Source organism: Alligator mississippiensis, chromosome 8, assembly GCF_030867095.1.
Source record: "Alligator mississippiensis isolate rAllMis1 chromosome 8, rAllMis1, whole genome shotgun sequence".
In the NCBI taxonomy this organism is placed as follows: domain Eukaryota; kingdom Metazoa; phylum Chordata; order Crocodylia; family Alligatoridae; genus Alligator; species Alligator mississippiensis.
In genome coordinates, this window is record NC_081831.1 from 64,570,328 (window position 1) to 64,595,592 (window position 25,265).

General features: G+C 38.1%; 1 protein-coding gene across 1 annotated transcript; it reads left to right on the forward strand.

Annotated features, from left to right (window-relative positions):
• The first annotated feature begins 12,074 nt into the window (after positions 1–12,074).
• Positions 12,075–24,680, forward strand: LOC102559236 (homeobox protein CDX-4). The gene is made up of 3 exons (XM_006263653.3): positions 12,075–12,698; positions 18,362–18,507; positions 21,051–24,680. The coding sequence occupies exons 1-3, from the start codon at positions 12,269–12,271 to the stop codon at positions 21,255–21,257; spliced, it is 783 nt and encodes a 260-aa protein (XP_006263715.1). The 5' UTR covers positions 12,075–12,268; the 3' UTR covers positions 21,258–24,680.
• Positions 24,681–25,265: the final 585 nt, after the last annotated feature.

Genomic DNA, 25,265 nt, shown 5'->3' on the forward strand with positions numbered 1-25,265 from the left:
ACTATGCAGCTCCACTAGCCAAAATATATGTGAAATAGGCCACAGACAGTGCTGCATCCCTGCGGCTATTTTAAGGCCTGTGCAAGCACTATGGGTCTTGATAGGAAAGTATATTCCTCCCTCTACTTTTCCTCATATAGGTTTCATGTGTGAATCTTTTTCTTGGGCTTTGCACATGGATCTGATAAAAATGAAGTTCTTTGGCCTACACAACTGAAAGCTTGGAACACGTTGGCTATAGACTGTTGAGTTTTTGCAATGAGGTCCAGTTTATCTCCTCCACTACCCCAACAGAAATTACTTCCAAGGCTAAGTAATACTGGCATCTACTCTTCAAAACTTGGTATAAATGTTTCTAGAGAAAAGAATTTGGGAATTGTGAATCTTAGCCCAGTTTTGCTCTTGGTGGAAAAAAAAGATCATTTCAGTTCATTTTGTTTCTTGGACAAGTAGCAGAGGAAAATAACCCCTAAGTTGTTAGAGATGTTTAAGGGAACGATCGTATTTAATGAGACCATGAAACCTATGGAAAAAGGTACAGCTAATGCATCTACATATTATGTGAATTCCTTGGTTTTCACACATTCTGTAGTATAAAAAAGTTGAAAGGCCAAATGAATAGATGAGAAGAGAAAACCAACATTCTGCTTGAGCATAACCCATTTTCTAAATGGGTACCTAATAGTGATCTGCTAAATCCACATATAGGCTTGATATGTACATATATATATGTAAGTCTGACATTCAGACATGCTGATTGCTCGTTAACTGCAGCTCAACACATATTTGGGAGCTTAACTATGTATTTAGGTGTCTAGGTTGGCACCAAGGGTAACATTTCAAAAGCACCTACAGCCTAGATCGCAAGCTTAACATGCCAACAGCAGCACCCCCAGCCAGGCTGTGATGACAACACTACACCAGGCAGAAGCACTGTAGCTACATCTGTATGAGGCTAGAGGCAGCCTAACTCAGCAGTGCTAATTAGCCTTCCCTTGGTGCCATGTGAACGTAGCTGCACTGCTTTCACTTGGGAAGGGTTATCACATGCAGAGCAAGGAGTATATCTAAGGGGGCCAGGCACAATAGGTCTGTGGTCTAGATATGAGTGATGTAATGACAAAGATCCTAAAGGTGACTTCGGCATTTAGAAGCCAAGGTGCCGTTGACTTTCACCAAGACTTGGCCTCCTAAATATCCAAGCCAGTTTTAAATTGAACTTAGGAGCCTAACGGCATGTCTACACTGCCTCCTGGTTGCCTAGGAGTGCTACTTTGAAGCATGCCCTTTATCCTTCCTCTCACTAAGCATAAGCCAACTGCCCCAAAACGGGCAGGGCAGCTAGTTTAGTGTAGTCCTATGCACATGCAAAGAAGCTGACTTGATAGACAGCCTGGAAGCAGCTTTGAGCATATGCTCAGGTCCCAGCCTTTGACACACCCCAAGTTGGAGCAAGCGGGTGGAACAGGCTTCTGAGCTGTTCTCCTGGACTTTTCACACAGGCAATGTAGATAGACATGTCCTTTGTTACTTTTGTGCATTGGAAAAATTTACCCCAAAACTTAGTCTAAGGGCGGATACGTTCTTGTTTTTCCCCCTAAATATATCATATAATATTATTTTGATGATTAAGGTGGAGTTATGAAAAATCACTTTGTATATAAAAGAACTTTAAAATAAATGACTTTTCCATAAGTGTTTCCAACACAGTATAGACCTACTACCAAAAGCTGCAATGCAGAAATGATTTTTGGAGACTGTTTTTAATCATGATATAAAGCTTAAATATATAGAATGGAGGAAGATGGGATGGTTAAAACAGTAAAACTCAGAATTTCACTACTAAATAACCAATTTTACTGCAGTTCACACACCTAAGGATGCATTTTAATTTTTACCATCTTGTGGTTATTTGATGACCTGTGTGAAATATAATTAGTGTATCCAATCCTGCTCCAAATGTGCTTGTGTCTCCATCGCATACTTTCCCTCTTCTACACTGAAAAGAAGTCCTCTTCTTACTGGCAGTAGCAGCTTGCAGCATTGAGATTAAGTACCTGTATGAGTCTTGGAGTGGTCCTTCCATACAAGGCTTAAGAAGATTAGTTAAATATGTTGATGGAAGTCTCTCCTGCTGCTATCTCGGTTGTGCCTGTTCTGAGAAGTAGCACATACAAAAGGAGACATCATTTACCACAGCACTTTATCAGACAGTTTTAGCTGGAAGTTCCCTCATGCTTCTTCCTATTGTCAGGTGGAGTGTTTTGGAGAAAGGCCCTTGATTAAGAGCATTTGGGTATCAAAGTAATTTGGCATTTGCAAGACTAACAAACTCAGGCATCTCAAAGCATTCTATCTTCCAGATAAGTCCATCAGAAATGCATATAATGGCCTTCAAGTGGAAGGAAACTGTATAGATACTTTGGGTATAGAGCAACACTAAGCAAAGATTTCTATTTTAAGGTCAATCCAATTTGACTTCAGTTCAATTCATTATTAAGGATTCTGGCTAAAAGCCTCGCTCCCGAAAACAACATGACAAACATGCAACCATAATATAAATAAATGTAGGCAAAAATAACAGAAATACAAATATAATAATAAAATAAAGGCAACCACTATAAAAACATTATTCCTTCTTCTAGAATTAACACAATCAAGTATAAATATAGTATAAATGGTTAAAGTATAAATATAGTAATAAATCAGATCGTGAATCTATAAAAATATTGTACATAGGTCCACAACTGACACAGTAAAATCAAATATAGTGATAAAATTTATCAACCATATCAACAGTAAAGGATGTTTAACTCTGATTGCTTCAGCCTTATAAGCAAAAATTGCAAGACAGTTTACTAAATATGAATCTGCTGAAAGTGACAGATTAATTTCTATTTGTTTGAAAGGTATATCAATTTCTGCAAGAACAGTGATAAAAACTTTCTCATGTCATTATATAAAGAACATTCTAAAACATAATGTATAGTGTCTTCCAGAACTCCTAGACAAGCTGGGCAACATATTGTAGCCCTTGGAATGGTAAGCCTACGTCCAGCCAAAACAGCTGCAGGCATCTGTTCAGTCCTGAGTCTAGTCAAGGAGGATCACCATTTATCGTTGAGATCCAGCTATAAATACCTTTCTGCCCTCCACAATCTAATTTCCAAAGAGTATATAAAGGGGCAATACAAGTAGCCCTGGCCACTGCAAAATCATTCTGCCTGGCAATATCCCATAACGTCTGGAAAACCCGAAACTTTTCTATGGGGGAGAAAAACCTTTCATTGTCTTTAACATAGTAAACCATCCCAGAAAGAGCAAAAGTACAGGAAAGATAAGCTAACCAGGGAGATTGAAAAGAAGGGGGATTATTGATGCCTTTTATATAGCACAATTTAAGCAGATAAGACAGTAGAAGAGGCAGGATCTGAAACCAAAATCCTGACATTCTGATAATATTAGTTAAGACAGAATCTAATCAAAATCTCTAATCTCAAAAAAGATGTGGGAGCTGAAGGAGGAAGACTCAGAAGAGCCCAAAGAAACTTGTTCTGAGGCAATGTTCCCTCTAAGGAGTAGAGGTCCGTGAGCACATTGCTTCGGTCCCACCTCCCCCTTTCGGCGTGGTCCGCCAGTAAATGTCCCACAGTGAGTGTCCAGGTGGGAGCGGGCAGGGTTCAGCCCTATGTGGAGCACTGTGGGCCCCACCCACCACCCTGCTCCATGCTAACTGCTGCCCAGAGCAGCACAGAGGAGTGCTGTGGGGCAAAACTCGAAGGGAGGCACTGGTGCTGGTGTGGGACACTTACTGAAGGTAAGCTCCTCAGTCCTCATGCAGGGCAGGCAGTGGCTCCTCCCCGAGGTGAGGCGAGGCGAGGCTGGAATGGGTATGGGTGCTGGCGTGGGCTCTGCTGGCTTCAGGGAACTGCTCCACTCCCCAGCCCTGACACCATGTGCCTCCTTGCTCCCAGAGGCGATGCAGGGGTGCGGAGCAGCTCCCTGGAGCCGGCAGAGCCTGCTCCAGCCCCAATCCCTGCCTTACCATCCCTCTGGGAGTGAGGAGGCACGTGGTGTTGGAGCTGGGAAGCAGAGCAGTTTCCTGGCCCTGGTAGAGCCCACACCAGCCCCCGCCTCACCTCCAGGAGCAAAGCAGTTTCTCGGCCCCAGCCCCCACCTCGCCTCCAGGAGCAAGGAGGCACATGGCATCGGGGCTGAGAAACACAGCAGTTCCCCAGTGCCAGCCCCCAGGCCCTGTCCCCACCTTGCCTCCAGGAGCACATGGCCTTGAGGAGGAGCCGCTGCCTAAGCTTACCTCCAGTAAGTGTTCCTCACCGGCCCCAGTGCCTCCGCCGTGCTCTGCGCCCAGCTCATTGCCCAGATCTTCTCTGGGCAGGTGCGCGGCATTAATAAGTTTGTCCGCGGCATGGTTTTAAAGCACGCATGGCCACACATGGGTGCAGCTTGGAGAGAACCTTGTTCTGAGGTATGTCTACTCATCATTACTGGTGGCATAACCCCATACTTCAGCGCCATATAGGATCTGAGGATATGCTGATATAAGAGCTTGGACTGATCATCCTGCTGTGGTCTCATAACATTTCTTTATAGCTACAGCTGATTCGACTGCATTTGTTTTAACCCGTTGAATGTGGTATTTCCATGATGGAAAAGCTGTGAACATCACACCCAAGTACCTATAGGCTTTAATAACTTTGAGTTTACTTCCATGGATATTTCATCAAATGGCTTCCCCCACACATTATTTTGGATTTATCATAATTAATCTTTAAATTGTTTTGTCCACAAAGATACTCAAAAGTTGTAATTGCTCTTTATAATCCAATAGGGGTTCTTGATAGTATAACGGTGGCATCTGCATACATTATACGGATCGGCGTTGCTAATAATTCTGGGGAATGAAAACGAGCATCCTGCATGTTTCCGATAACATCATTCATGTAAAGATTAAATAACAAAGAAGCCAAGATGCATCCTTGTCTAACCCCTTTTTGTATCTGAAATTTCTGCGTGAGTTCACCCCTCAGATTCCCCCTAACTTGGGCCCTACTTGACTTCTGAGCAAGGGGATACAAATTTAAGCCAAGTTTCCCTTTTACTCACCCCCATCCATCCACACACACAAAATCAAGATGATAAAAGAATCCTCAGATTTAGATTGTCAAAATGTAAGATGTAAACAAAACTAAATCTGCATCTAGTGCTTCCATGAATTAATTTAGGACCATTCCTGCAACATGCTTAGATATTTAGGCAAGCCAGTGATTCTCAACTTCTTTAGACTCAAGGTATCCCTGGATAGGCTCAAGGCACTCCTTGGAAAATGCCAGTTCTAAGTTTTCACTCTTTTTTTTACTACTGAAAAATAATAGAGCATTTTTCTGTTGCAAAGCACTCAGCCCACAACTATGGACTTTGATTTGAAATTTCTGGCTTTATCTTGTAAACCTTGTTTGCAAACCTTGTTGGAACCCCACAGCATTCTTGAAACAGTCTCAAGGCACCCCAGGGTGCTGTGGTACCCTGCTTGAAAATCACTGTGCTAAGCCCTCCCAAACTACTTCTGATTCCGGAAGATGAAGTCCCTAAGCACCCTGCAAAACATGTCCAGCTCTTTGCAGGATCAAGCTCAAAGTTGCCTGCTTTTCCCTCATCCCACCATGATACCACCATACTTGAGTATGAAGGACACACTAGGATGAAGACTTTTCCCACACATTGCCCTAAAATGCTTAAAAATTCTACCTTAGGATTAACAGAAGAGACATATAAGTCCCTTAACTCAAGGGCCACTGTATGAAAGAGAAAAAAATATGATTGTGCTCAAGTATTTGTTCTTTAAAACTAGGCAAACATGTCATTCAGAAAATGAGGAATCTGGTAACATGGCCTGTCTTATCTTGTTTACATGCAGAAGAGTTATTGAGGAAGATAAGTGATCACTTTGAAGATTTGACTCATTTCTATTCTAGTTTGCTGAATACTTGCTTGCTATAGGTTGCTATGTGTTTCCAATCAGAGGTTGTTAAGTACACAAAATAAGGCTGAATTTTATTTGCAGAAGCAAATGTTCAAAGGTTAAATTTTATTGCTCCAAAAGCAGTATCTATAAACTAGGATAATACTTTAGGGATCATTAACTTACTAGTTATGCCAGTGACTTTAAAAAAAAATAGTTCAGACATTTTGTAAAACACGCAAGGTAAAATATTGAACGAAATACCTTAAGCATGCTTTCATCCTTTTAACATATTTGGCCATAAATGTGTGGGGAATAATATTTTTCTCATGGAAAAAGAAATATGTGAAGTATGTTTCCCTACATACTATAGTGAAGTGGACGATTAAAAATATATAGAAAGAGACATTTGGAGCCAATTAACAATAAAGGTATTGTAATCAAATGGTTTGAAAACAGGACGAGTGAGGAAATACTGGCACTAGTCTTAACGCTGACAGACTTCCTTCCTGGCTTTGGCAGATCACTTAACCTGTCTCTCTTTTCCCTCATATTTGTAAAAAAAACCAATTGCAATAACTCAGAGATATTGTGAAAAATAAATACCTGTTAGCAAAGTACAGTGAAGAACACACTGAAAGTTCTTCAAAGTACAGTGAAGAACACACAGTGAAAAGCACAACAAAGGCACTGAAATAATGACATACTACTCTATCACAAGGGTATCAAAGCCCTTATTACAATTAAACCTGAAACCTGTATAAGTTCTATCTTCAGAATGCTTCACTAAACTTTGAATTCTGAATGCCAACATGGACAATCAAAATGGTTTTAACGGATTGCAGAAGACACATCAAGCAGACACAAATTAACATGTACAAATACAAAGCTATATCATTTCAAAGGTTTTTAGAAACTCTTATGTGCAGCATCTACCACTAACTGAACAATATCCAATGTGCAAACACTGTTAAGTCCCAGTCACCTACTCAGTCACCTTCAGCAAATATATTTACTATTGACATTGAGGCCCCTTATTCAACTGTGAAAGATTTCATGTTCCATACTATAGTCCCCACATTTGGAATTTTACAGCAAAATGCTGCAATCCCATTTGTTCTGAGCGGTCACGTAATGACCTGCACCAGTACTCATACTCTGGGGGTCTTGAAATAAGCTGTCGCCATCTGGGCACAAAGTCATCTGCGCCTCACTGCTTGACAGCCTGAGTGGGCATCAGCATCAACACCAGTGACATGAACTAGAAACAAAGGCAGCAGAAGCAGTGATAAGCAGCATGACAAAGTACAACATCAGCTTCACTCTTATGTTTAAAGGATGAAAACAGTTTCTTATGCACTCTGCAGAAAAAGAGACTCCAATGGACAACAGATGCAGGTGGATGCTGGGGGTAAAAGGTCTTAGGTTCACACACAGTAAACGTATGGACTATTCTGTATCTTGAAAGGCCTTAAAATCAGGCATTTCTTACAACTAATTTCCCATCATTTGCAGTTTAAATCATTGCTTTGAAATCTTATCAAATGCAAAGAATAAAGGATACAAAATTACAACCTTGAGAGCTGTTGTCTGTGGACAGGTGACATTCTATCTCCACTCTGATGACAAATATTTTACATGAAAATTTCCTATTGTGTGCTATTGTATTACCTAATGCTTCTCATTATTTTCTACAGGGGTTCACTTTTAAGGGTGAGAAATGAATCCAGACACCACAGCACATTCTAGTCTTCCAGCCTGTGTTATGCTTATCAACAAGGGAAGCAAGTTTGTTTTCTCTTATTTGTGCTACATGCCCTAAATCTGAGCTATAACTGGAGCTTTGGGCTTTGAACCAGCACCATGCAATGAGGTCATGAGGAGCTGATATTTTGAATATCATTCTTCCTTCCTGAAAAGAAATGCATCTGTGGCACATGCCTGTTACATATTTCTCTTAGCTCTGGATTTATAAGAGCTCCTGTTCAGACCCTTTGAAAGTGGATAAGCTTGCAGAGATTTTGCATCTAATAAAGGGTTAATAATAGCTTCATAATACTGTCAGCCCACTACAAAAAGATGGCACATCAGTAAAGCTCACAACCACCCATTCTGTCAGGAATCCCACACAGACACTTAAAGAAATGTAAGTAAGAACCACTATTAAACCTAAAGTTAGTAATGTTTTTTGACTGGTCACTTCTGAAGGCAATGAAACAAATCTTCCCCTATCGTTTTAGCCTAGATGCCAAGCTCATTTGCATTCTTTTCCTTCAGTAAAGAGAAAAAACCATATCATTTTGCAGTTTTCAAAGCCAATTTTCTTCTTGCTTTCTTCTTCTTTTGCTGCAACAACTGTAACCTCCTTCTGAGTCAGAGACAGATATTAATGTAGTTATAAAAATACACTCATGCATAAATGCCATTAATTAGAGGGATCAAGTATTTATAGCATAGGCCAATTTTAATCTATCACATCCCTACAATTCTACTTACAATAGTTGCTATCAAAACATTTATCTGTGCCTTTACAGTTATAATATTACCCCAGTATCAGAGATATTTCTTATGCTAATTAAAAGGAATAGTGCAGATATTATGATACTGTCACCATCTCAACTTGTACAGGCAAACTATAATAATGTCAATGGTATCAATGGTACCTATAGGGGATTACAAGTAGCACTTCCATATAGACTGCTTGATAATGAGTATACTGCCATACTAAAAGTTTTAATTTCTAAGGTATTTTTTACCTAATGAATCTCAAAACACACTGCATTAGCTATGTACATGTAAGAGTCACTTCCCCTCAATATAAGGGCAGTTTTTGGACAGATGGGCATACCCTGCACTATAAAATAACAGGACGGAAATTTCAGGTTGTTTTTTATAGTCAACCTATCCTGATTTTGCTAATGGGTGTAACAAAGCCACTGCCCAGATACCATAGGCCTGTCCTGTTCTGTGGCCCTGATAATGAAGGTTAAGAGCCCCATTCCTCTCAGATGGGAGCTCCTTTCCCGTCTCCTTATCCCAATATGCAAGGGTGAGAAACAGGTCAGCATGTGACCCATTGTAGGACATTACTGTACTTCACTGATAACTGACATGGCTTTGTGGCCTTAACCACTGTGGACCAAATACTAAGCTGGTGCAACAGAGCTTCACCAAAGGTTTACCTATGTACATTCTGGATAGACCTGTGCTGATAAGAGAAAAGCAGTTAGTGGTGTGAACACAAATTCCCACTGCAGACACCATGAGTTAGCCAACAACTCAGCCAGCTACAGGATAGTCTGCCCTGTGCCTCTGGCAAAGGCAGTTATTTCATCAAGGAAGATGACAAGGATATGACTCATGGGGGAAGGGCGGAGAAGCAATTTACTATGCACAATCTAAATTAACAGCAAGCTTATTCTCTAGTGAAGACAAACTTTGAAACTTTGGTACTATATTGTTTGCCCAAGCCTTTCCTTTTTTTTCGCTGTATCCTTATCACTCTGCTGTTGGAGACACAAGAGCCAGAGTGTTGAAGAAGGTTGGTATGTTGCCATTTTTGTTATCTTATTCTCACACTGGTGCTAAAAATTTGCAGTCCTACCCAAAAATCTTATCCTTTATGTAAATCTATTAAAAAAAAAACCTTATCCAAACCTACTATTGTTAGCTGATACCAAATCAGTACAACAATCTGCCATAGGCATATCTTGATCTAATTATGTTCTGGAGAGAACTAAAATAGATCTGAAGAAAATGTAGATAATAGAACAGGCAAAACAAGAAAGGGAAAGGAGGAACATAAACAAGAGATAAAAGAAGAACAGAGAAAGAAGGATAAAGTTCTGTGATAGAAAAATATAGGATTAGCTGATAGTGAAATTGTTGGGGAGGGTAGAGGACACCACCCAAGAAGAAAAAGGCCATTGGTGAAAAATCTAATAATGATACAATTAACCTGAAAAAGAGTAACTTTGTGCTCAGAAGTATATCTAAAATCTATCCTTACCATATCACCTTCCCAAAAATTTATCCTTGCCTCATGAAAATAAATGCCACTGAGGTAGAATGTGAATGTGCAAATAGTACTTTTATAAGTAGGGGCAAGCTTCAAATAATGGACTTGAACTGTATAAACAGTTAAGAATAATTTACATGGTGTCTATGGCTTTCAGGTAATGCTGGTATATATGAAACTTCACCTATTTAATTCCATAAATCTGTCTACAACTGACAGTATTGCAATGCTTCATTATGTTGCAGTATATAGCAATCAGGCATCGTGCTTGCAAATAAAGCATAATGTAGATGATTATATTCCCAATTTACTCAACAATTGCTTTTTAACGTGTATATTGCTCACAAGAATTGATGTGAATCTCTCCGCTCCCACATCAGAAGCACCCATCATTACAAACTTGGGCACGCTTTCAAAAACTATGTTGCAGTACTTTTCCTGCAGTCAAAGACAACTGGGTTCCCTTCTAATTCCTCTTGTAACTCCAGGCCTTGGTTTCCCCACACCTACTTCCATTACACAGCTTTCCAGTCTTCTCAGTCTCTCCTGGTTTGAGAAACACATAACAATGCAGGTTTAAAAAAAACACTTAAAAAGGAGGGAAGACTTTTCCACACTAATCCCTTAACTTCCTTAATTCTCTTTCATTTGTGCAAAAATCTCCCCTCACGTACACATTTAGGTTTCTTCGGTGCTGGAATTAGAAGGGATGTGTGAATATGTCAAAGTGCAAAGGGCTCTGAATGAAAAGCTACACCTCTGAAAAGAGAAAGATCTCATTATGATTTACACCTCTTTTGCATGCATATCCACTGACAAATAGCTCACTGCCTACACATGCATTTGAACTAAAACATTAAATGGAATCCACTACACAAAATTTAACAAGGCAAATGTACAATGGTCATCTATTGCAAGGCATGGATAGTTTAAGATCATGTCCACAACAATGCCCTCTGCAAGCATTTTTAAAACACCTTTTCTCCTTCTTTATATTATTTACACTTTTAACACCTAAGTGTCTTACAGACAGGTATAAAATCAGTTCTGGATCCAGAGAATTTACAATACAGAGCTGTCTCACCAATTTCACTTTACTAAGCTAATGTAAATGAAAAGAGATTGTGCTCAGAAGTAGAAGTAAACAGTCAGCCTGAAAAATCACCTTTCTCCTTGAAAATTTCATATCTCCTATAGCTATAATTAGCTCTCAAGAAGATATGAACTGGAAGCAGCCAATAAAAACAATTATTTTCCTTCTTTTTTTCCAGTTTATTTCCACTGTCCTTGCCAGTGCACTGTTTATCCCATAAAATTAGTCAATAATGGACTCCACATAGCTAGACCCCTATGAGCCCCAGTAAAATCTATGGACAGCCATAGGATGTAAGGGTTTGCCAGCACTCATTGCAGGGTCAGGGTTTTAACTTCTCCTATTCTAAAAGACTGATAAATATCAACAGAAAAGAAAGAATGAAAAAGGGGGAGGGAGGCAAACGGGATACAAAACGCACGGCCCCAGGTTTTTTGGTTTTGTTTTGGGGGGGCTAGGGGGGCAGTATTTAGTGCGTCTTACTTTAAGTCCTTGCAGCTCTACAAAAACTTACGTTCTTTAAAATTCATCCATTACAAAATAGTCAGGGTGAGAGTATCTCTTTAACCAAGATAAACAGGTAATTTATGATGTTACAACTGTATGGATTTAATAAACACCTTTACCAATACACTTATCCACTTTAAAACTAAATAAACTTCTTGGATAAATATCCTCATTTTAAAAGAGTTCTGGGGGAAAAAAAATTGTGCAAAGTGTTTTGGTAACATTTATGTCACAGTTACTTTTATAGATTAAAAAGAAATAAGTCAAATGCTTTTGATTAGAAGCACAAAAAAATTCAGGTATCACTTTTCTGAGGTGGAATTGTTTTAGAAGAGTGGGAAAGGGACTAGAACACATAAAAGATCTGTGAGAAAGGAAGCACCAGAACTAGCAGCAAGGTGGGGTTGCCTGCATGGTCAGCCCTTCATTTGAATGCAAATGTAATTATGAAAGCAGGCAGTTACCCTGACGTCAGGCAAGATCTTGGTAAACCATTACCACCAGCACCTGGTAATGCAGTTGTTGATATTACAGGATGAGGTAGAAGAAACAAAGAAGAGTGTCAATTTTTAGGAAGATTAGGAATAGCTAAAGCAAAAAATTAAAAGGGGAAGGGGAAAAAATGGCAAGCAGGATATCATAGCAACTACTTCTACCCGTTTTGACCATAATGTATGTGAGTTATCTCTTGGATAAAGAAGCCAGCATGTATCCGGCATCCGCAAGGTGCAACAACAACCTGCCAGTGCAAAACTTTGTCTCTACGCCACCCTACTCAGATTATATGGGATATCATCATGTGCCAAGTATGGACAACCATGGACAAACTTCAGGAACCTGGGGATCTCACTATGGCCCACAAAGAGAGGATTGGAATGCCTATGGGCCCGGACCCTCCAGCACAGTTACTGTTGCACAGATCAATGGCTCCTCTCCTGGGCAGGTCTCCTACAGTTCTACTGATTACAACTCTCTTCATCCTGCTGGATCTGGGATTTTACCTCCTGTAGATACAGTTAATACGGAGCAAATCTCTCCCAACTCTCAAAGGCACAGCTCTTATGAATGGATGCGGAAAACAGTGCAATCTAACACTGCAGGTAAGTGTACACTAAACTTTCAACTTCTTAAAATATCTTTATCTTTCTCTACCCTTTATTTGGATCACCTATGTAGCTGGTTTGCTCATGAGAGTTAATCTTACTTACATTTTATAATTACAGTTTGAAATAAACTTGCTTTAGTTTTACTTTTCCTCTTAGAATTGCTCTGTGATATTATTCATACAGAATGGCCAGTGTGTCCTACCTTAGATATGGTTGCATGTTGTTAAAGTATACAGTGATTCTTGCACATACGCTCTGGAAAGTGCTTCAAGGCGTGCGGGATATTAGGAATACTGAAATAAACAAGTAGTTTTTGATTAAATGTGTTTTCATACGAGCATTTTAAATATGTAACTATTGGACTTTAACCAAGAAGATTTAAAAAAAAATCAGGAAAATGTATTAAATGCAGTTACTGGAATGAGTTGTGTCTGTATCTTACACATTATTTAGTAATAAGCATCTTGACAACTTCAAGCTGACTTTATTCCTTGCAACAATTCTTTAAAAATATTTTAGTCCAGTTCCCCAAAACTGCAACGATGAAGCCATTTTCTTCTGACATTATTTTATCCCCTGTTTCATTTAAATGATTTATCATCAATTGAGTGGATACTTTTCCAGGAAAGCTAGTTACTTAGTTTATGATTTTATTGATGTGATTTATGACCTTTATTGTAGAAGACAGGGTAGAGTTGCACCTTATTTTTCCAGAGCTATAAAGTCTCAATCAAAAGGAAGATCCCTGAACATTTTCATTTAATCTGAAGTATATTTTTAAGATATTGCCTTCCTGTATGGCAGGATTTTGCTATTTTTTACAATCAGACTTTTAAAAATCATTTTGTTCCAACTGTCACAGCCTGATGTGCCTGTTTTTTGTGGCAAGCTACATGCCAGAAGAACTTTTCTATGTAGATCATTTGGGTGTAGATGAGGTGTAGCAAGGGCTGTCAGTTGCTAAATCTATTGTTACGGTTAAAAATAGTAAGTGTGTGTTACAGAGCATCAAAGAAAATGGCCTAAGGAAAAAAGGATAATTACGGTTGGAACAATCTTACCAGATACAGAAATTGAGTATGTTGACTTCAAGCAGCTATTATCACTTAAAAGTGAGATTTTAAAAAATAATTTCTCAATGAATATGGTAATATGTTATTTTCCATTGCTGCTAAAAATACAAATAAATTCTAGATAATCTTAGGCTATCATTTCTTGTCCTTTTGGGAGCCTAAACAAGGTGTGTCAAACCTGACAGATTGACTGGGCCTGGTTTCCCCTTTTATACCCTTGTATAAGACAGAAATAACTCCATTGAAATAAATGGCCTTTCAAAGGTGTCAGAGTTGAATGCAGCTCCCAAAAACTGCAGGGACTGAATTAAATGGTAAGGGGACAAAAATGTCCTTGGTATAATTCTACTGAACTGAAATAATACATTTAAAGTAAGCAGAATATACATGAACCCTTGTTCTATATAGCACCTACTGTATAGAGATGGGAAGACACTTAGGTCTGAATCCTGGAGAGACTTGCCTACGTGCTTGCTTAACTGTGGCCCCATAGAGCAAAGCATTTAAGAAAATGCTTACATACCTCTTTATTCAGGAAAGCACATAAGCCTATGCTTACATTAATGCGCATGCTTAGGTGCTTCATGCACCACTAAAAAGGATAGCTGAATAGGGGCCTACATCTTCGCAATTGCAAGGTCACAAAAGCAGGTAAAACTTTATAGGGCTTTAGATGCTGAGGACCCAATCCCTTGAGGTGCTCAGAACACTCAGTTCCCAAGGATCATGTACAATGTGGTTTAACCGTACTAAAAATAAAAGTACATTTAGAAAAATAAAACGTAAAAATGGAATGTAACATGTTTTAATCCTCAGGCCTAGGGACATACCAAAGAATGGTCTTATTTTTTTAATTGAAACATTGAAAGTGTTTTACATCCCATTGGTCACAAGCAATTGCTCCAGTGAAAACACAGTTTTAATAATCTGTGTGTGAAGGTGGTGGGGGAGAATTTAAGGTTGGCGTGTGTTTTGTTTTTTGAAAACGAAAATTTAAATTACAAAGGATATATATTGAAAAAATGTGTGTTGTATATGACAACTTATTGATACATTCTTTAGAACACAACACAGTAAGAATGGCACAGGCATTGTATCCTTTACAGAATAATAATTAAAAAATTATCAGAACTGGAAAAAGAAAATCAATTGGATCTCCGTATCCACTCTTACTAATGTAGGTCTGTGCTCTGTGTGCATTGTATACAGCTCCATTCACTCTAGCTTTACATGACTTTAAAATAGGGTTTCCAGCACTTTCCTTTCAAGAATACTTCATTGTCTGATAACACTTACTGTTCAGAAATTAATTATATGCCCTACAAAGATTTCTTATGTGCTTAATTTTATCCATTGTAAGTAGTTCCACTGAGGTCAATTTTAGTTAAGCAGGTGGGTAAATATTCTGGGATTAAAACATATAAACTTGGAAGAGGGAACTTTCCTTAATACAGTCCTGAAGCCACCAGTGTGAATTACAAATTATTTTATATAAAATTCAGTTCCATCTGAAGCAAAAACATTAACAATTGTAAGATGCCAATCAGGAAGAAAATGGTGTATAGAGGTATAGCATTCTTTTTTGTCTTTTCAATAGTCTGCGTTCATGTTGAAATGCAATTCTTTTATAATATATTCTTTTGCAAACAAAGTATATTGAGTATGCCTTTTTAACAGCAAATGTTAACATTCCAGCCTTCCAAAGGTACAGTGTAATTATGCTGGGTTTTTAAAAATAAGTAGCACACTTATTATGCAACAAGAAATTTAAAAAATGTAAATGAAGTTTAGCTGGATATCTTTGGAGACAAATTTTCACAAACAGAAAGGAACATACATCCATGTTTCCTGTACCTGATCTATTAAAGTCAAAGAACATACCCATTGATTTTAAGGGTGTAGAGTCAGAACCTAAATCAAAGTAATATTTAAATCAATTAAAGTGATGGTATAAACTGAAGATCGAGGTGTCCTTGTGGGATGGAAATGAAGGGTGGAAGAAGTGTTCGAATAGAGGTCTGGAGTTCAAACCTGCTAATAACTGCATGTGAAAATCACAGGAGTGAACAACCCAGTCAGTCTGACTCACAAGGATATCAGCAGACAGTTTGGTGGGAAGGGGTAAAAGAATAAAGATTTCCCCTGGCATAGGGATGGAGAACCTTTAACTCATACATGTATTTATTTTCCCCTGTATTACATATACATATCCACACACGTACATATGGTTTTAGAGAGACAGTGCTATACAAATAGGTCAGATGTGTTACCAAAACAGAACTACCGTTAGAAAGTAAAGGAGGAAAGCAACTATGGGGGAAAGGGCATAGTCCCAGTTCTAATGCTAATTTATTTCACTTTGTAAACCAGTTGTGACATTTATTTTTTCCCTGAGCTACATTGTCTTGGGTTTTGAGGCCTATCTGTCATATTGAGGCAACAGACCCTTTTAACACCTCTCTTTGCTTTGATATGCAGTCCTGTCTCTTCCCTCTCCCTCTTTTCTTCAGGAGTTATATTGCCGGAAAGGGTGATAATTTTCACAGCAAATAAAGAGGCCTTTTCCTCGCTTTATTGTCTTCAGAAGAAATGCTCTGTGAATTTTATGACCAAGGGGAATGAGCTAAACTGTCCCTCCTACTCACTCCCTTGAATCTTGGTTATATTTACTGATTATGGAGAAGTTGGAATAACCCTGTTGAATTTTAACTCTTGTTTTCAAAGGTTACACTTTAGGCCATCAGTCTGAATATCTGAGATACTGTTAGCATAACTATCATTAAAGGCAAATATTTCAAAGCCAGGGACTTAGCCACCTTAAGAAAAACAGAATATGGTCAAAACATTAATCAAACACTAATTTCACCTAAAAATGTAACTTTTTGCAATAAGGGATTTCCCTATTTAAAACTGAGATTTAGGAAATTGCCCTTGATTTTGCATATTTTAAAATGCATTCACCACATGTGGTTTGGGGCTCAGATAAAACTGCCTGGAGTAATCTGCTGGGTTGTATGCTAAAAATTAAAAAAAAATGAACAAAAGAAATATTCCTTCATCTATTCCTGTCCTTTTCTTTTCTTCCCTAAGATGAAAGGAAGTCTGACATTTGTTTAGGGCTTGTAAATTCCAAACCAATTGGCTTGTGTTTCTGAATGTGAAAGGAGTTCTTGATAAAATCTTCTTGTAGCTCTTTTGTGTGGCGTGTGCTTCATCTTAACACCTCCATGGAGTTTAGGGAACCACTTTAAAGGAGTCTTTGTCCTACAGTTTGTCCCAAAAAAACACATCAAAAACAGCCTGGGAAGATCAGAAGAATTTAAGCAAAAAACAGAAAACAAAAACAAAAAAACGCCAGCTACCCAATCAACTTTGAAAAGTGTGAAAGAGAACAAGTAAATTACAATATGATCTCCTGGATTAATGTCAGATGAAGAACTGTTTAATAATCTCACAGGAATGAAAATGCTATCTCAATGTCAAGTAGTGTTGCCATTGATATTATTATTAATCCAGTGTTAAGAACATGTTTTTTCCCAAAACAAAATTAAATTAAATTGAAAAACTGAGGCTATTTAACAAGAATTTTAGCACCTAATCCTGGGAAATGAGTACGCTCAGCACCCCAAAGGATTAGGTCCAAAAGGCATTCATGACCTTGCATGAGGGCAAGGCATTCTAAGTAAATGTTACTGAACTGGTATATCCTAGAATCAAGCTGATAAACTCTGTTTCTGCTCTGTTTTTAGTGGAATATTTCCTCAGTCATATGTTTGGTTTTACACTTAACACTAATATCTTGGTTCTAAATTTCATCAATATATGGAACAAGGAAAAGTTTCTAGTCAAAAGATATAATGGCTGAATTTCAGTGCTGGGTGAATCCTTCCTAGGATGGCAGAAGGTAGGACAGAGTGGCACTTTAGGGACTACCAGATTTAAAGAGACATAAACTTTCATAAGTAACAGCCTATTTTGTTAGATACTACCCTGCCCTGCCTTCTGCCAGACTTCAGATTAACATAGATAATTACTTCTCTCTTCCTAGCATGTCTACATCTGCAAACACATGCTGACAGAGCATAAAAATCACTTCACTAAGCAATACAATGCAGCTATCTCTGGGTATACATATATGGATGTGTACGTGGATACAACCTAATTAAAAAAAACCCAAACATTTTAGAAGGCCATCAGCTCAGAAATGAATACAGGATATATATTCTGAAAAATAATGGAGTTGCTTACAATTTTTATGCATCGATTACAAAGAAAAATAATTAGGCAAAATTACTAAAAACTAACCCAAAGAGCAGCAATAGGCGAATGAAGCACTAGTTAAAGCATGAAAGTTAGGAGATCGAAATTCAATTCATAGCTGTGCCATAAATACATGGTGTGACCCTGGCTAAATCACTACTCTCTCTGCATTTCAGTTTTCCTATCTATTTTCTGCACAGAAAATAATCCCATAAGGGTCCTGTGAAAGTATATGTTTTAATGACTGTAAAGTTCTTTGATATCTGCAGATGAAAAATGCTAAATAACATTAGAGTATTAAAATATTATATTTTTCCTAAACAGGTAAAACAAGAACAAAAGAAAAGTACCGGGTTGTTTACACAGATCATCAAAGACTAGAATTAGAGAAGGAATTTCATTGCAACAGATACATTACAATACGGAGAAAGTCTGAACTTGCCGCTAACCTGGGACTATCTGAGAGACAGGTACATGGAGAATATAGTTTTTCTGCCTATCCATTCTTAAAAGCCAGGTCTTGTAAACTCTAGTGTCAGAGATGACAAGCAACTAAATTCAGTACTGAAACTTTATACATAGCATGCTATCAAGGCCCAAGTGATAGACTGCATGAGTCCCATGGTGACAAACACAGGAACTATACACAGAATTAAATCAAGTCAACATATAAAGAATCTGAACTCATGTATTTTCTGGTTACTCTGAGGGCAAAGTTTGAATGACTAAATCAAAATACAGGCTTAGAGAAGCACTTTTTCTTGATTAAATGACAGCTTACCAACCACAGTACTCTGTTAGTTCAATCCATCATAACAATGGCATTCTGCATTTTGCTTCATTTACAAAGTGGTAGCCCAGAAGAGAAGTACAGTCACACAGTTCAGCTCTCAGCAAACAAAATCAAAATGAAAAACACAAATACCAATAAAGCTAAATACCTGTGTATTTTGGTATTGATTTTATCATTTTTTCTGTGAGATATCCTTCTTTGATCACTGTGAGCTGAGTACATGAACTGAGGGTCTTCTTTAGCTTTTAACATTCAATAAGTATTTTTTTGTCTATTGCTTTACAGTCCACTGCATACGCACTTATTACATGCAGGTTTCTTTAAGGCAGATGTTTTAGAACCAAATTCTTATTTCTATGCACTGCTCATAGCTCTGACTTAAGAAAACATTCAATAGACGCATTAAATTTACTGTTAATCAGGACAGCATCTGCACATGTGCCCAAGTTAAGCTAGTGCTTAAATGTTATCCTGAAGAAAGCTGTTTTCTGAATTGGAGCCCGAGTAACCTGGCTGTGTTCAAGGGAAATCTGTAGGAACTCAAGGTGAAGAATTCCTCATTGCAATGCTAGGAGGAGAGATCACTTGTGGAAAACAACTCAGGAGAATAACAGTGGTATGAACTGTTGCATGCAGACCCAGGCCCCCATCCCTACTTTCACAACTAAACTTCACTGATTCTGTTGTGGAAAGTGGAGAAGAGGGGACTTGGCATTACTGAACAAATGATCATCTTTCTAATATCTTATCTATACCTCGTATATTGTTCCTCTCCTGGAATAAGCATATTTTGGCAGAATGCAGCTCACAGTGACACCTTAACAAATTCATTCAGAAATGCATACGCTTTTGTAGGCAGCAGCCCACTTTATCAGATGTTTGAACATTCCCCTTCTTTAGATGTCAACTCCTCATCCATATGCACTCTGTGAAAGAACATGGAGTTAAAGAAAACCAATATATTAAAATAAAGCATTAGGATGCATAAATATGCAATGATAGTTTAAAGTCAGGCACTGGATTTTTAGAAATACATATCCTAGGGTGAATCAACTGTATTATGTTACACTAAAGGTATTCCTGAAATAACTAGTGTCACTAGAATTAGCATTAATTCTCTTTTTGTGTAAAGTTGCTTTACATGAACTAGACTTATTTTTGACCATGCCTTTTATTAATATTTCCTTATTTTTTGTCAAGTAAAGCTTAGATAAGATATGCAATTATCTATCACCATTCCTACAGAACACATCCCCAACCAAGCTAACTATATTGCTTGTCATCCGTATATATAGAACAATAGAAAGGATAGGCTGTACAAAGAAGATCATAGCAAATAATGCTGAATTATGTTAATGCTGTTATATACCTAATAATACATCCTCACAAGCAATACTGTGTTTAGTCCTGGTCCCCCAACCTAAAACAATTTAGGAACATTATAAGAAATTCAGAGCTGAAATAGAGATGTTTCAGAACAAGGTGGACACACATCTGCCAGGAATGGTTTGGGTAGATCCTGATTTCTATGATCCCGTGAGAGACTGGGAACAGAGTAAGATGATGAATAACACTGTCTTATATAAAGGAACATGGGGGCTCCTATGTACTCTCTCATAAGAAAAAATGGTGGGATGCTTCATCAGATGGAAAGGCACCAGACTGAAAACTGATCACAGTAAACACTTTTTCATATGCATGAAAGTTCCTAGTTTGTGGAATTTCCCATTACTAAGTATCACAGACCTTGAAAGCTTAGCAAGATTCCAAAAAAGGATTAACCATTTCTACAGATAACAAGAATAATCACCAGCATGTTAAATATGATGTTGTTAATATGTGGAAAGGAATAATGCCTCATGATTCAGGGCATAAGCCAACCTTTAACAGGGCTTAGGAAGTAATTTACAGGCCACTTAACTCCCCGGAATCATCTTGTACTACTGCCTATAAAGGCTAGATACTGGAACAGATGGATCTTTGGTCTGATCCAGGAAGGTAATTCCTAAATTGCTATTAAAAAGGAAAATCTATAATAGAGATTAGATATGAAAAACTAATAACGTTTCCACAGAGTATAAAATACAGTTGTGTAACAACAAACAAGCACAACTTTTTCACTGCTTCAAGCTAATTTTTCATCCCCCTTTATATCACTGTTATTATTGTGTACCAGCTCTTACTATTTCTTAGAAATAAACATTGTTCATAATGTTTCAGGTGAAAATCTGGTTTCAGAATCGCCGAGCCAAGGAGAGAAAAATGATCAAGAAGAAAATCTCGCAGTTTGATGGCAGTGGGGGCTCAGTTCAGAGTGACTCTGGCTCAGTCAGCCCAGCTGAAATGTCCCACTCCCTCTTTCCACCCCCACATGCAATAAATGGATTACAGCCCATTGAGATACAGCAGGTCATCGTTTCAGAATGAACAGGGTGGGAAAAATGTGAAAAGGATTTTTCTTTTCTCTGTGACATGTCAGTTTTGTGAAGGACCATTCTCATTCAGGTCTCTTCAGAGTGCTGGCTACCCTGCACAGGAACCAGGACTGTTCCCAAAATATTTTAATTACTGCAGAAATCTCAGGGAACCCTTGCTGCTAAAATCCATCACTCATAAAGCTTTGAGTAGGATGTAATTTTGTTGCAGATATTGCCAGGAAGAGTGAAACAACTGAAGACTAGGGGGAAGGTAGTTCTCGCCGGTTTATATTTTGCAGAAAATTGTTGGTGAACAGTACAATACAAGGAAATGTGAGATGCTGGCTCTATTTGTGTGCATTACATTTTTATATAATTAGAGTTACCTGTAGATGTTTATAAACATTCATATTTAGAATACAGAAGAGTATGCCACCTTTTAAAAAAAGACGCAACAAAAATATTTTAAATACATCAAGAAAAAATGTGACATAATGTTACAATAACAACATATTGCATCTAGTCAAATTAAAGGTATCTTTTCTGTCCTACGTTACTGTACACAGCATGTTCAAGGCTTCTAAATACAATAAATTTACAAACCTGTAGTATCTTACACCAAACCTGCCAAGATTTGTTTGATGGTAAGAGCTTTAGAAATTAGTAAATACCAAATGGCTCAAAGCATATAAACACTACTTCATTCTTTGATTACTGCATACTTTATTGTTTAATAAAAAGAGGATTGACAGAAAAATCTGTTATTTTTAACAAAGTCTCTATGCATTTGCCTCATGACCTGAAGGACTGGAGTAAAAAAAATAAATAAAAAAATCGGCCTTTGGCTAGTTGCAAGCATTTCCCATTGATTGTAAATAGGGTTTGTGTACTGGCTGACAGGCAGAATGCAAGTCCTTCTGATTTGTTTAGCATCAGGTGTAGAGCGCTAACACCAGTGCCAGACTATATTGAGTAATTAGTGCCAGCAACTCAGCATTCATGAACACTTCCATAAGTTTACTTTGCCCATGACAAAGAAACAAAAAGGGGTTTTTTCCTGGAGAAAGAAACTAGAGTTGGGGCTGGGGTTTGGACGGGGAGAAGTGGGTGGCAGAAGAGACAACAAAAGAAAAAGCTGTAAGTTGACATCCAGAAGATTTTTACATGTCCTAAATGTATTCTTCATCTCAACAACGTCAAAGTCTTATACTTAGAAATAAAAAGCCAAACCAATGCACCCAGCAGCATGGGTAAAACTAAATAGACGACTCTGATTCTATACAGCCAACTGCTTGTTTTGAAGACATGTGACAATGGTTTTCCCAGTTTATTTGAAGATTCCCCATTCCTATCACCCTACCATTCATTAGTTGCTAATGCTATAGAATAACACACAGTTTAGCATTGGTTGCCAATACTATAGAATAACATACTGTGGCACTCTTATACAAGAGCCAGTTACAATGCTTTACAATGCAAGAAGTATAGCTGAAGCAGAGCTACTGCCTTATTATTACCCATAGCTTCCACACCAGTCAACATTGGGAGGCCAGTTATCACAGAGAGGCAAGCTAGAGCTATTTTTAAGTTATTGTTCACTGGTGAATGATATACCCAATGTGTTATTCCTCCTAAAGCCTTCAGCCACTAGCACACTTCTGTCTCCCTTCACTGATGCTTTTCTGGCCTTCAAAACTGAACTGAGTCACAAATATAACTTGTTAAACAATAATGTAAGACTTTGCTAATGACCAATGTCTACAAATACATCAGGAAATGTGCATGTTTCTTGTATTCTATTAAACTGCTGCCTCAATGACTTTCATATTATTTCATAAAATTAATTGCATGTACCAAAGGATTCTTCAAGGGATCCTTGCTAAGTAATTAGCTTTTTGTAACTTTTAGGTTAAAGGGAAACCCTTGAAGGAAATCACATTAAAATATTACCATTGGCAGCACTATTTGGATTTTTTTAAATGAACCCATGCAAGTGTACAAATTCCATTTTATGCTTCTGGCATGTGGCTAACATGTCATTGGGGAGCTTTTAATTGGCTGTTAAAAGATTAACTGAATAAATATACTAAAAGTTAACATTCAAATAGCAGTCTATATTGCCAAAGCACTACGTAAATATTAACAAATCAATCCTCAATACATTTGAGTAGAGAGCAGTAGTTAGCTGTTAGTCTGAAGTCAGGCAGAAGGCAGGACAGGGTGGCACCTTTGAGACTGATAGGTTTAGAGAGCCATGAGCTTTGGTAGGTGACAGCTTGTTTCATCAGATGTATTTCCCCATTTTACAGATAAGGAGAATGAGACTAATTGGTTTATCCCAATGCCACATAGACAGTTTGGGTTAGAACTGGGATTCATACGCCTCCTCTGTGGTCATGCTGTCTTCAAGTCAAGAAGCTGGATGGCATGAAAGATAGAGCTGCAAAGTCTTTGTAAAACTGTCACAGATTATTCCCTGTATATATGCATGGTCAGGAATGTGTGTTAGCTTAGGGGGGTTCTGTTTCCAACAAATATGCTGCACAAATTCAAAACAGGTTCAAATTTGAGATCATTTAAAACTAGCATGCTGAGATATCCTCACTCAACCTGCGGTTTGCCCACTAGCTGTTCTGAGTTGCCAGGCTGCCAGGAAGTGTCCTGCTGTTCTGAGAGAGTGACAGAGCTGCTGAAAGCATAAGGTTGAATTACAGAGCAACAGCCATTGTTCTTGTGGGAGTGGGGGTAGGAAGAGGCTAGCTAAAATGTGTGCCAAGTGAAATTCTGTGAAGGAGCTAGAGAGAAAAGGGGAATGGAGGACTTGTTTAGCCCTTCCAGGATATTTTAAAGTGGATGTGGCTGGGAAATGTGTTTCCCCTCACAAAAATAACTGAATGGAATAAAGAAAGTTCTTTCAGTTTATTCCTTTAATTTTGTAAGAATTGATGTGTTTGTGCTAAGAAAACAAAAAGGGTTTCAGCAATGAAAATAAAAATCTTCAACTGACTGAGACAATTCCTGCAAAATTAAAAAATATGTATTAAACACTTCCACTCCAAACTTCAGAAACTAGCCAAACAAGTCATTTCCTCTGGAAAGCTGAGAAATCCTTTGACAAAGGATATGAGGCCTCACCATCTGAGCCTCCTTTTCTGCACTGGCTCTAAGCCAAAGCCACCTTTGCCACCTGTACTGTGGACTGGGACCAAAACAACCTAGAGCTGCTTGACATTGGAACATTTTTTACTAGCCTCTTATGGCATGTTATACCAGGACAAGATATCCCAGTAGCATGGCACCCTGCTCCTATACCCTACCATGCCTACCTTGTCCTTTAGACCATGGACTAAGATATGAGGTCAACACAGAGCTGTTATACCAGGCTAACCCCTACAGTGTGATTATTTTATAGGGTGTTTAAGACTCCGCTGTGACCTTGTTTTGCTGCTTGTGCAGAGTAAAAGTTCTGCTTCATAATATACAACCTGGTCTGTTCATTTACATTTTATATCTATAAGCTTAAGAAGAAAAAATGAAGGATACGAAAAACATTTTCTAGTATTTATCCTTCCTCTGTTGAAGACTTCTCCACTGACTTTAATTAGAGTCTCCCTCTGCACCATAAGGCAATTTAAAAAATGATAAATCAAACAAGATCTTTCTTGCCCAATGGGTATATTCCCCAAGCTCTCATAGTTCTTGTCTTTTTCACTTCATGCAAATATAAAGCCATTAGACTGCAGATCACTATGTTTAAATTCAGCTGTTTGATTGGTTTTTATAGGGTTGCAGAGCACTGAGGCACTTTAACACCATGCTGATATCAAAAAGAAACTCTGCATCACAAAATTGCCTAATTCCAGCAGCAAGCAAATCCCTTCTGATACATTTCTATGAATCATCTTTATTCTTTGGAGGATACTGTAGATCAGTCAATAGTTTGATGTAACCGCCTCTCTTAGGTCCATCTTCTATAAATACTTAATTAAGCAGTGTTTTTGCCATAAGGATAATAGGA